This window comes from Fundulus heteroclitus, chromosome 22 (genome assembly GCF_011125445.2).
Source record: "Fundulus heteroclitus isolate FHET01 chromosome 22, MU-UCD_Fhet_4.1, whole genome shotgun sequence".
NCBI classification, from domain to species: domain Eukaryota; kingdom Metazoa; phylum Chordata; class Actinopteri; order Cyprinodontiformes; family Fundulidae; genus Fundulus; species Fundulus heteroclitus.
In genome coordinates this window covers 17,319,488-17,332,689 of record NC_046382.1, presented here as the reverse complement: position 1 = coordinate 17,332,689, position 13,202 = coordinate 17,319,488, and the positions used below count along the sequence as shown (strand labels likewise).

Below are 13,202 nucleotides of genomic sequence, written 5' to 3'. Positions count from 1 at the left end.
CGTAGTTGAAGACGTTTCGCTTTCTCTCCGGGAAGCTTTTCTCAATTTGCCCATTACTAAGGGGTGGACCTGTTTCTGTTGAATTTGCATGTTATCTAAGCCATTACTAGGCCTTTGTTGGTAGGAGTATAAAGCTTGGCACTCCGCATTACTCCAGACTTTTTGAATTGAAAAAGCTTCCTGGAGAGGAAGCGAAACGTCTTCAACTACGGAAAACAAGTCCAGTTGCTTTGTTTTTTACCTTTTTTTGGATTCATTTAGGCATATTAGATTAAATGATTTGAATACATTGCCACATCACACGGTTAAGTTTTTTTATTCGTAAAACAAATTGTAAACAATACGTAATTTTCACCGGCTTCACACTGCACGTTTTGTGTGTTTTTGACGGCGCAAACGGGCCGGACTGGCCCTTTAAATCTGGACATCCAGCTTCCTTCCACGTTGGCCGCACATGCGCAGATGTCTCTGTCACTTGCTGGAAATCACAAGCGAACAGGGAAGTCAGGCCCTGGGGACTGGATGTTGGGCTGGGGAAATAATAAAATCAAACAGTTCGCTGACGGCTAGTTGACGTGCCCTGTCCAGTTGCTATCGGCCTGACAAGATGTTTAAGAAACTCAAGCAGAAGATAAACGAGGAGCAGTCGCCGCAGAGGACTGCGCAGGGAACACAGCAGCAGGCCCAGGTTAGTTGAGCTAACCGTGTTAGCTGCCATCTGTTCCTGCTACTGCAAGGATGCCAGCAACAAACTTTATCATTTGAATGGAACCCTGTGTGATTTCCCCATATAAATAACTTAATACGTGGCCAACTTTACCAAACTTCTCAGGTAAATGTTAGTGAGACGTTCAATGTGAGGGTAGCTGTTTGTAGCTAAGGAGGTTAGTTGTAGGAAAACTTGAACTGGTAATTCTTGTTGTCCCGGATACGAGAGAGAAAAAAAATCCCACAAGGAGTGAACTCGGAAAACGTAGCAGCTTTAAATCCAATGAAACGCGTTGACAGGTCGGGCGTGACTTTGCTGCGCGGCTTGTTTTGGTTGCAGGCTGAAGTCCTCCGGCTGATCTGTTTGACCCTCAGTAATCCCACTGTTCTCAAACGCCCCCTGTTGCGTTCAAATGAAACTAGACGACGCGGCGGCCGAAACGTAAGGTGGGACATTTAGTCAGCTTTTGCCCTCTGCTGTATTTTATAGTTCCAAGGTTCAGCTGAAGTGGTCTACATTTTTCATTTCTGTCTGATTGATCTACTAGTGATTTGTTTAAAAAAAACAAAATATAATTATACCGTTGTCCAAAAGGCCCCCTGTTGCTTTGAGGAGCTGCTATAATTGTGTGGATTTTGAGTGAATTGCAGTTTGATTCATAGGGAATAGGACGTATCTTCAAAGTGAAACAGTGGCCTAAAATATTTCTGGTTAGATTAGAAAAAGACGGCACAGTGTAGGAATCATTTGAATATGAATAATAGAGTCATGACAGACCTTGTGTCCAGTAAAGTGATGCACCCATCACATTTTTTAAATTTCTGAAAGCTTGGACCTACTAGATCATCCATTCCTACCAGGAATGCATGATATATATCGGCATTAACATCAGTATTTATTTATACATATCGGTATTGGTCCAGTAAACAAAACCGGGCTGATGTTTGATGATATTTGTTTACCTCTAATTGCGGTTTGTGGGTGTGTTTCAGGAAGGGTTTGGGCATGTGATAAACATGCAGGATTGGGAGGCGTTTAACTAAAGCAGAGAAGCAATGACATCCACAGCTGATCCCAGTTTTGTTAAACTCAGATGCCTCTTTAAGAAGTATAATATAAGAAGATGCTAACAAAGCACTAAAATGTTCTTACTTAATATACCTATTATAAGTGTTAATTATTTATATTAAGTCCAGAAAAACGCAAGAGCGACGACATTAATATTAGGGCTGTCATAAACGATTATTTTAGTAATTTTATCGATTATTCGGTTACTCGAGTAATCAGATGATATATTGACATTCTGCAGGTTTTATTACTAATAATTACTTATTATTTTATGAGTGGTAGAAATAAAAAAAAAATTAAAAGGCAAATTAGCAAATAATTTTATTATTTTTTTGAATAACAAGGATAACTCTTCAGCTAAAAAGTTGTAGGATCAAAAGATTTAAAGCTCAGCCCTTTCTGGTTGGCTTAACACCAATACATTGGTATTTGCCTCTTTAGTGAAAATGGTCACAAGCAAAAAGGCATAAAGTTTCACTTGCTTATTACATTCTGGAATTTTTTTAGATTGAAAAGCAGATTTCTAGTAATATAAAACCGAACTCTTCTAGTGTACTTCAGGACTAAGTTAAACTCTTATATATATTTATTTATTTATTATTATTATTATTTGTCCAGAAATAAACAACAAAAATAATTACTCATTGATCAAAAAGGTAAACAGCTGTTTGTTACATCTAAGAAACGCCTTTAACTTTTCACTTGAGCACTTTAACTTGCATAATTAGACAGCACTTTAGACAGCACGCAACACTTTAAGGAAGCACATTTGCACATTTCAGAAATAATTGTAAACAATTGATTTTAGAAGTGTTTAATTTATTGTCTTTCCTTTTTCCTGGTTTTAGACCCAGTGGCTCTGAAGCACTTTAATAGAGTGGTTGGGCCCTGGAGAAGAAGAGTGACAGAAATTAGAGTACCAACAAAGTCAATATTTATGCAATATTTCCATTTAGTCCTTAGTGTTTGTGTTTTATTTCATCTTAAAGTTTTTTTTAGTGAATTATGTTTTGTGTTTGTACTTGTCCTAGTGTCCAGGTCCGTCGCCTAAAAGAGGCCCGTGCAGAAACGAGAGCCTTAAGAAGGTTCCAGGCTGGACTAAGGCAGGGAAATGTATAGGGGAGCCAAGTTGAGCTGTTAGTGGTTTATGAGGTTTCTATTTATCTTTGGTGTTAGGTTTAGGATCTTTATGTATATGACCTAATGTCCAAACGTGCTTCCTCATAGTGTTGTGTGCAATCTAAAGTGCAAAATATGCAAGTTAAAGTGCTCAAGTGAAACGTTAAAGGTGTTTCTCCTTAGACGTAACAAACAGCTGTTTGTTCCAGCCTAAAAAATTTACAAAACCAAGATGGCCACTGTAGGTTGATAAATGAAAAAAAAAAAAAAAAAAAGCAAATTAGCAAATAATTATTTTCTTTTTGTTTCGAATAACAAGAAAAATTTGCATCTAAATACAATTTTAATTGTTTTTTTTTTTTCCTGGACATATTAATATAAATAACTAACACTTATAGTAGGTATAGTAAGCAATAACATTTTAGTTAGTCATTAATATCTTCTTATATCGGTCTGGGCTACAACCAGAGCAATGCTGCTCCGTGATCCTACAGTGTCCGTCTCTGTGGACGAGGGTTGATCAGCACAGAAACCGACGCAGACGCGTTCAAGGACGACACACAACAACCTCCCTTGTATTGTAAGCACTGAAACTGTTGGGATCACCAGCAGCACGCCACTGCTGCCAAGTTTATATCCTCAGACCCTTTTGGTGCCACAATCACACACGACTCTCTAAAAGCCCAAATAGTCCAGCGATCTCACCCGATCGAGGTCTGTATTACGATCGGCAAAAAGTAAAGGGGGTTTGTGATTGGATATCGATCATGGAACGATTTCTAAATGTATAAGAGGCTTGCATACTATACATTAAGTTACTGTGCAACACTGTGTGTTTGGTAATGTGAAAGTTATACGGTCTTTGAGACGGGGGATAGCTCATGTATTCTCTGTGCTTGCCTTTCCCGTATTCTGTGACACGTTTGCCGTATTGAGTAGTTTTTGTTCATCCTTAAGCATCGAACACCTTTCAGTCGATCTAACTGCTACCAGGTGGTTCGGCTGCGCGCTTCGCAGTGTGTAAAACCAGCATATCAGCATTATATGATTTGTAGGTGAACGCGGGCGAGATTGATAACGATTAAGAGTACAAAGCTCTGTTGTGGTGAGATACGAATGAAATAACTTAATTTTAAAATGAAAAATCATTTAAAAACAAACACCTAATGCATCAATCCACAGATGGGCAGCGGAGACCGGCGCAGCAGTCAGACTCCGCCTTTCCATCACGACGGCTCGCCCTCCCCCAGTGACAGACAGGTGAGCACGGAGCCGCTCTGTGACGGATATATTTGTCTGCCAGCCAGCACCGACCCAGCTTATACACTGATTTTTTTTTATTAATTAATTTTCTCTATTGTAATGTTTTTGAGTCCCTAAAAAATCTGTGGTGTGTTTGGCTTATCGCTCCCTCAGTAACTCGCCAAGCCCCGCTGACTCCTCTGCCAGGCTGAACGAGAACGAGACCGCAACATGTTACTGAACAGAACCGACATGCGGGTTGATTTAGGACAGCTGCCTGGATTTCTCAGTGTTTCTGAATAATTTATGTCCCTTTCCTTCCTTTCAGTGTTTTTTTTTTTTTTTCCCCTGTTTCTGCTGGCTGGTTGTTTTTTGCTCCAGCAGATACGGGTTAGTCTGTGCAAGTATTTTTAGATAGATCTGAGGCGCGCCGGTCATGACTGCTAGACGATGCAGCATATGGTCGGTCTGTCTCCTCACCAGCTAAAACGTGAATGTTTACTGTTTAAAAAAAAAAGTATGTTTGTTGCTCATGAGCCATTAAAAGAGGAGCTGGCTCAGTCCAAAGAAATTCTACATTTTAATAGCACACGCAGCACATAATTGGACATTAATAATGGCTTTTAGGTTAATACTCTTTGCACTGATTTCTACTGTTAGCAGAAAATACGGGGTGGGGGAGGGGGGGGGGGGTGTTGCATCGTAGAATCAGCGTAACACATAGAGGTTCTGGTGGCATCGCAACATCTTTTTTTTCCATCTCACAGTTCTGTAACACTTTGACATCTGTCTCTTTTAGGTTGTTTGTTTGGTTGCTGGGGACAAATTTGCCCAGTAGTCCTGAAATTTTGAAGTAGATGTCAAACTGTTGTTCACAACATTGATGTTAATCAAGTCTTTCACTTTTCAGCTCTTGTGTTTTTTTTTCTTTCTTTCTTCCAGTTCATATCGTGTCTCTGCCTCTGTCTCACTCTCTGCTTTCTCTTATCCATCCATCTTCACCTCTTGACCAGACTTCTTTGGACAGACTGGCTAACCCCTCCTCCCCCCCACCCCCCCCCTCCCTCAGCTCTGTTTCACTTTCATGGAGTTGTTTTTTCTCATTGCTCTCTGTGTTCCTCTCCTTTCCCCCACCTTTCGGCCCGTTTCTGCACTGACGGGGTCAGATGCTGGCCGGGATGATAGCCGAGCCCGCTTTTCTCTCTGAGTATACTATCTTTGCTCTGGACCATTCAAACCGACCCCAAACGGCCCAGGTAGCCAGTGTGGTGAGTTTGTCCTCACGTCCTGCCTCGTCCTCCTGCTCCTCCTCCTCCTCCTGCTCCTCTTCCTCCTCCTCCTCCTCGTCCTGTCCCGTTCCTTCCTCCCGTCTTCTGCGCGTTTGGGGAACCGTTTTAGAGGACTGTGTCTCGAGTAGGGACAGCTTGTTCCCTGTTCCTGTTTGCTTTGGATTTTAGCGTTAAAGAAGGCATCTCACACAATAAACTGACCCTGCATCTGATGGGAGATGGGGTTTATATTGTGGGGAAGATTCTTCTGTGCGTTGTGCCCTGTGTTTGTTTATTGCCCGACCTTTGAGTTCTCTTAACCTGGTTTATAAAAAAAGAAATATTCCCTCCTTTGTCTTCTGGTAGGCTTAGCTGCTTGCCTTTTAGGGCTCTGAACTTCCTGCTATTTTTGCCTTGTGGCCTTTTGTCCCTTCTCTCAACAGGTCTGTTTATTTGGAGAATTGACATTTTCTGTGTAGGTCCAAATGTTAAATTGAGTAGACCTCTTTCCAAATAAACAAACCCTGTGCATTATATTTATCAGTTTCCTTTAGTGTCGTAAAATTAGTTAGATTATTATTATTATTTTTTTTATATGATTTCAAAAGTGGAAAAAAAGTTACATCTAAACATCTTGCGAAGAACAAGTCTCATAAACTAATGAACTTATTATACCGTTACCTTGACTCATGAGGTACTAGTTTAAAATAGCTGTTACATAAATCAAACGCCTGATGTAGGGCTGGGCGATATGGATTAAAAAATAAATCTCAGATTTTATCATACCAAATCCGATTAATCGATTTTTTTTTTTTTCCTCGATTTTGTTTCATAAAAAGAAATTAAAGAAATTATTTTAAAACCTTGCTTTTTATGTCAAGCATTTCGTCAGGGAGTTGACCTGGATTCAAAGTGCAACTAAAAACAAGCTGTGAAACATGCAAAACAAGATGGCAGCCGTGCCATTATAAACAATGAAAATATAACAAAACATTTACTGCTAGTGGTATTACACATTGAGCTAAGAACAGGCTTCACTGCACTTGTGAACTTTAAACTAAGTTAAAAAAAAAAGTAAATAAGTAAATGAAGTACCTCGTATTATGGTAAAAAAAGTTTCTACAATATTTTGACAATACATTTTTCTAAACATATATTCAGCATCACATGCTGTTCTCTTCATGGAAACCCAATGAGTGTATTGGCAAAATAAAATCCAGATTTTCCAAAAATGAAATCTTAATTGTAAATTCGAATTAATCGATTAAATCGATTTATCACCCAGCCCTATCCCGATGGTCCCTTATTTGTAAGATGACCCTTCTCTGCCTGTATGGCTCATATTATTTTTGTGTTTAACGTGTTTTTTAGTAGGTAGACAAACAGTCTCCAGGCTGTGTAAATGTGAACTGGATCTCAGTGTATACGGTGCAAACAGAGGAAGGAAGCAGGAAGTTTAGTGCCAGCTACCTGTGAGGGCTGTGGTCTGTTTAAAAGTTAAGAAAATATCGCTTTATATTGTGGTTGTGAAATAGGTGTCTGTTCTACCTAATAATAAACACAATAAGCAAAATAGATTTTTGTACTGCACCAATTTGTCCTTGAAATAGATTTTAACAGCATGGCTGCGGCGATCAGAGACGTTTTGCCCAGTTTATGTAAAGGTCTGACTCGCTAATTCTGATTTGAGCCGATTCTGATCTCTCTTTAAGGCCATTATTGACTGCAGTGAAGAAACATGTGCCCTACCCTTCCTGCCTTTGGCTGTTATGGGTTAATATAAGGAGTAGAAGTGACGTCACACAGTGAGAGACCAGTAGCTGTGAAACAGAGTTGTACTCAATTTCTAATAACAAAGAGAAAATGTGTCCTGGGTAAAAAGTTAAGCTCTCTTTCATATTTTTCAATGAACAAGCTCTGGGATTTCCAAACGGCTGCCAACATTTCCAAATCCAGCGTATTCCAGGATAGACGGAGGTCGAAAGTTCAACAGATCATAGCAGAGCGATGCTGATGCACCCTGGGAAGCCTTCCTGTTATCCCCTGAAAGTCTTTCTCTCTCTGTTGCTGCTAAAAGGATCTGCAGATAGTAGACAGGCCTCTAAAATAGATTCTCAAAGTGTGTTGAAGTCAACGTGACCTGTTGGTGCTTACATCTTTTTTTCTGGCTTTCCAGTCAACTCTGCACCACTCAGGCGGATTAAACAAAAAAAAAAAAAAGGTTTGATTCCCGTTGCAAGCTGATATCCACTGGATGTGCACCTCTCTGTGGGAGAGGGAAGCAATCAGATCAATTAGTCTGATTAGAAATGCACCGATCAGGCTTTTACTTTAAACTCTGAGTCTTTCTTTTTTGTTTATTTGTTTAGTCATTCATTTTTTAAATAAATGTTGGAAGTGTTTCCCAGATTCGTTAGTTGGAGGATCTCAGTTGCTGTAGAGGGAAGCCTGGAGTCTGGGTTCTGATGTTCTGCTGGGACCAATACATTATCGTCCATTCATCTCATCGTTTCTGCCATGTTCCAGCAACATTATGTCTTCACATAATGTTGATTTCCAAATTTTTTACAGTTTACCATTAAACCGTTTCACTAAAGTAACATTTTTTTAAACTATTTTTAAAATTTGCTCCTGCCACCATAGTGTGGCTCAGAGGGTTGACATTAAACTTCGGTTCTCCTCAGAGGTTGCTCTGCCTGATTTAGTCATGTTGTGTTAGATCTATTTGCTGAGGTGGGGTTAGTGAAGTCTTTTCACTTTTAACATAAACAAAACTAGAAAGGAAGAGGCATTTTATTTTGATAGCATTCATTGCTGAACTTTTTGAAAGTGTCCAAGTAAGCATGAGTGAACGTCTTTTGCAACAGTTTCCTTCCTCTGGGGTCTTGTGTGATATAATTTTAAAATTTTGTTTTTAAGAGGTAGTAGAGAATTTTGTATTCCTTTTTTGTGCCAGTTGATTTCTCATTAAGTTCAGAGCTGGATTGTATGCGTCTTCGACTGATCTGTCAACTGGACAGAAATCCTGCGTGGCATGCTCTGATGCCCGTCCACATGGATGTTTCAGGATTCTTGAAGTGAGATTCAATAATAATGATGTTAATAATAATAATAAACTTTATAAGTCATTGCAACTTTGTATAATACAATGAAGTTTGTCTCCTGCTGTGAGGTGCCTGGGAAGCATTCATGGACTCAGGGACCCAAAGTGGCAGTCTGTGGGGTTTGAACCAGGGAGCTTACAGCCTTCCCTGGAAGTGTCCTATTCTGCTGTTGTACTGCCATTTAACAGAGTAATCAAACTTAATCATATATTGAAATAAAATGATTACCCTCTGCTTCCCAAAGTGGCGTACCCCGTTCTGTCCTGGGTACGCCTGTCCTGCAGGAACATCTGCAGAGGTGTGCCCGGCACCGCCCCCTAGCTACAGTTTTTGTGTAACTAACCATCAGCTCCTGTGTAAATATCCGCCCAGTTCAAACATGACATTGACTGAAAGGCTTATAAAATGGCGTCCACATGAATGGCTTTTTGATATAGTTTTTTTTTTTTTTTTAAAGACGTCTTCAGCCTTAAGGACCAACTAATGTAGATTTATCATAAAAAACACACAGATCGTCTGCTGCAGGTCAGATATTAACCACTTGTAGCTTTTAACACAACCTCACCTAAAAAAATCCTGTCCTATCCTTTAATTTGGATAATCTTGTTTCTGAAATGTTTTGTTGTGGTGGTTTTTATTTTTTTAAATTTTTTATTAGACCTTTGATCTTATAAACAGAAAAAATAGAAAAGTCCCTTTTTCCCTCACAGTCACAAATAACTTAGCATCACATGAGAAAAGGACAGAAAATAAGTCAAAATGAAGAAACGATGCATTTATTTGCTGCGTAAACCAGAAGAAGGGTTATTTTTGGAGCTGGACAAGAGGAGAAGGGTTGCTTTCTCTGAAGCTGCTGATAACAAGTCAAGCAAACAAACTAGGCTGCTGCATCTTCACCTACGTCTCTTATGCCTTTGTGCTCTTCTAATACAGCTTCACGCAGCGCTGCCTTTTTAATTCAAATACCAGCTCTACTACTTGACTTTAACTCTCTTTGTCCTGAGCTCATGGCTGTTCTCTATAGTAACTTTTTTTTTTAACCCTTTTTTTTTAGTTTTTTTGTACAGTAGATGCCTTCTTTTATGTATTTAACCCCTCTGTTTTTCCAAATTGCATGAGGGTACCCATTGCCCCTGCATTGCTCCCAGCAATACTAATATTGCTCCCTTCAGAGTAATCAGGGAGAGCCAATGCCGGGTGTGGATGACTAATTGGCCCAGGTTCATTGTCACGCCTTCTTCGTCTCTGAACATGTGCTCATATCCTGCAGAATGCCTCCAAAGGACCTGCAAGATCTCCCAGGGGCAGCATCAACGGCGATGGAAGTGCTTCTCCTCTTGTACGTCTGTACGCCCGCCTGCGATCGCCAGCTTGTGTCAGAGGATTTGTCCCGCACGTCCCCTAACGTCTTCCGCTTTGCCCCCCGCCGCCTGCAGAGAGAGGAGTCGCAGTCATTTGCGCAGAAGCTGCAGCTGAAAGTCCCGTCGATGGAGTCGCTGATCCGCGGCGGCGCCAGTCGGGCCGAAAACCTCTTCCGCTCCTCGTCCAGAGAGAACCTGGCCCGGAGCTCATCGCGCGAGTCGCTGACGGCCCTGGGAGAGAGCGAGCCCCCGGCGGGCCCCGCCTACGACCCGCCCTCGGATATCGAGAGCGAAGCCGAGGAGCCGGCGGGAAGCGCAGAGGCTCTTTCCAAAGAGCAGTTGCTGCACCGACTGCTTCAAGTGGAGAGGAGTCTGGGGAAGTACAGGGGGAAATACTCGGAGGTGAGAGACGGGGGGAGAATGGCTCCTACGAGATCTCAGATCCTAACCGTGAATAAGACCAACTCTTTTTATGCTAATTTCTCTGTCATGTAGCTGGTTACTGCATACCGCACGGTTCAGCGAGACAAAGAGAAAACCCAGGTATTTCCTACTCAAACTACAATTTTTCCTCTTTTTTTTTTTTTTTTTGTTCTTTGGAAGCTGACCAGATGATGTTTTTTTTTTTTTTTTTGCTCCACTCAGGTCATCCTCAGTCAGAGTCAAGATAAAGCTCTGCGCAGGATAGGAGAGCTTCGTGAGGTACCTCCGTTATTAACAACCACTGATACCACGCGTGCCTTCCTCGTGTAAATTAACTCTGCGATTTACTCCCAGGAGCTTCAAATGGACCAGCAGGCCAAGAAGCACCTGCAAGATGAGTTTGACGCCGCCCTGGAGGAGAAGGACCAGATGATCACCGTCCTTCAAACGCAGGTGAGGATCTGTGAAAAACAGCAACATTAGCATGAATCCATTTTGTTTTGATGGAAAATCTGTATAAAATAGTTCAGCCTAATTACATGTTGTTTAATTCAGGATTTACTTAAACGTACCACATTATTGCAGACAAAGCGGTTTTGCAAAGCATTTATACGACTGAAAATGACTTAAAACAACTAAACCCAACATGTTGAAGATAAATATACTGCTGGAAAAAATAAAGGGAACACTTAAACAACACAATGTAACTCCAAGTGTTCCCTTTATTATTTGAGCAGTATATTTGTTTTACTATTATATCTGAATCAAATAAAGTCTCTATAGTAGTAAGAAGTGCAGTTTCACCGATGCTGATTTAGAAAATATTTATTTTGTAGTCTTGAGAGAATTTTGATGTTGAAACCAACATTTTGATGTTTGCTTCTTCTTTTCCCCCCACTTTGAAAGGTTGCCTTGTTGAAAAAGCGAGCAAAGGGGGTGACAGATGGTCCACCCCCCTCTGAGGGTGATGAAGTGGCTTCAGATGCTGCCTCCGCTGCTCAGAGCCCATCTAAGGAACAAGGACCAGAACCGGACGGACCCGAGTGTAGGCAGACTCTTGATTGATTTGTCTTAACGCCTTGCAGAACTATTCATACACTTTGAATGTTTCACATCGCAACTGTTAAACCTGAGTCTCATTTGGGGTTTTATATGATTGACAAACTCAAAGCAAATTCAAAATTATGAACCGGAAGCTAAATGATTCAAAATTCTTCACAAACCAACATGTGAAAAATGTGTACTTTGTATAATTTGCACCCAGTCCTCTGTACTCTGACTCTCCTAAATAAAATCCAGGGTAGTCGGGTTTCTTTAAGAAGACCCTAACTATGAATCCATCTGTTCAATGAAGGCCTCAAAGGTTTGTTTAGTGAGAAAAACCTCATGAGGACCAGCGACGGGTCAGGAAGAAAGTTGTGGAGAGGTTTAAAGTCATACTTCAAAATAACATCCCAACCTTTAAACATCTCATTGAGCCCAGTTCAACCCGTCATCCAAAAAATGGGACAAGCATGGCACAACTGGAGACCTATGTCCTTGTTTTATGAAATGTTTATTTCAGGATCGGGAGAGATCGGCAAACACAAATAAGGACTCAAACACTGTTTCTGTTAGAATATAAGGCACACATTTATTATTCCCCACAGAACACAGCAACACAAAACAGCAAGCACTTCGCACACGCAAAGTAGCAAGCACTTAAAGCCTGGCAAGCTTTGAAACAGGCGTGTTGTTCCATCTCTTACCATGGTTAGGACTGGGAAGTCGGTCAGTCCGGTTAGAGAGCAATCCACGCGGCCGGGCGTCCATACAACCCACGGCTGACTTCAACGACTGAGGGCGGTCCCCTCCTTTTTATACCAATAAACAAAGTATCAGATGGGAGCGAGAGTGGCCACTTCTCCCTCCCACCTCCAAAAAAACGTTCCCAGCATCTCAGCAGTGTGTGAAGCAAAATAATATTGCAAACTCAGATAATAGCGCAAATATAAGCAAAATGAGGAATACAGAATCAGTCTTTTCAACAACACATTGTCATAGGTTCCCCACACAAGTTAAAACAAGTTATAGCAAAATAACACATGTTGTTCTTAGTTTTATGTGAGCAACATAACAGACACGAGCATATATGTTGCTCTTAGTTTAAAACTATCCAATTTTTCCCAAAATACATTGTCAAAGTACAAAAATAATTCTTTAATATATCAGTCCTCCAGCAGGGCAAGAAGAGCGTTAATCAGAGAATGAGGCATTAGTCCATTAGAGACCGAGAACCATGGCAGAGATCACCTTCTAGCAGGATAGTGACCCTAAACATACAGCCAGAGCTTTAAAGCAGTGATTTATTTGCTTTATTTTAAAAATTTCTGATTATAACCTACTAAAATGTGAAAATCTTTTCAATGGGTATGAATGATCCTGCAGTGCAAGCTGGATTTAACTGTGTTTTAGCATAGAGGACAGCTTTTCAGGCGAGGTAGCTTCTTAATGGTGCATGTGGTTTCTCTGAGCAGTAGAGGGCAACAGTGATCCAACCAAACTCATGGAGGCTCTTCAGAAGAGGGTCAAGAGGCAAGAAAACCTGCTCCAGAAGTGCAAAGAGGTGATGCGCACGCACAAGGAGCGTAGCACGCAGCTGAGCAGCGAGAACGAAGCACTACAGGAGCAGCTGCAGGAGAGACTTCAGGAGCTGGAGAAGATGAAGGTGCTCAAAAGGGATTTTAAAACCGTACGAGTAGAGTTTAACTGAATGAAAAGAGTTGGTCGAAACTAATTTATAGTGTATTATAATATACTGTATGTTTTAGGACACTGTAGCCCTGATATTTTAAAAGGGTTTGTATGGAATCAGTTCTCACTCACAAACTGCAGTTATTGAGAGGATTGAATTGGCTGCGAGTGACTG

The 13,202-nt window shown here is 40.9% G+C and overlaps 1 protein-coding gene across 4 annotated transcripts in view; it reads left to right on the top strand.

The window, feature by feature from the left end:
- Nucleotides 1-456: 456 nt before the first annotated feature.
- golga4 (golgin A4) overlaps nucleotides 457-13,202 on the top strand; it is a 32,665-nt gene continuing 19,919 nt past the window's right edge. The window contains exons 1-10 of one of the 4 annotated variants that reach the window (XM_021314687.2): nucleotides 457-688; nucleotides 4,079-4,156; nucleotides 5,305-5,406; nucleotides 9,781-9,849; nucleotides 9,947-10,273; nucleotides 10,367-10,414; nucleotides 10,517-10,573; nucleotides 10,649-10,747; nucleotides 11,201-11,339; nucleotides 12,811-13,001. In XM_021314687.2, coding sequence (XP_021170362.2) covers nucleotides 608-688; nucleotides 4,079-4,156; nucleotides 5,305-5,406; nucleotides 9,781-9,849; nucleotides 9,947-10,273; nucleotides 10,367-10,414; nucleotides 10,517-10,573; nucleotides 10,649-10,747; nucleotides 11,201-11,339; nucleotides 12,811-13,001 — 1,191 coding nt within the window. In that variant the 5' untranslated portion in view covers nucleotides 457-607. The remainder of the gene's footprint in view (nucleotides 689-4,078; nucleotides 4,157-5,304; nucleotides 5,407-9,780; nucleotides 9,850-9,946; nucleotides 10,274-10,366; nucleotides 10,415-10,516; nucleotides 10,574-10,648; nucleotides 10,748-11,200; nucleotides 11,340-12,810; nucleotides 13,002-13,202) is intronic. The other 3 variants (XM_021314686.2, XM_021314688.2, XM_036126790.1) reach the window with 3 other exon arrangements.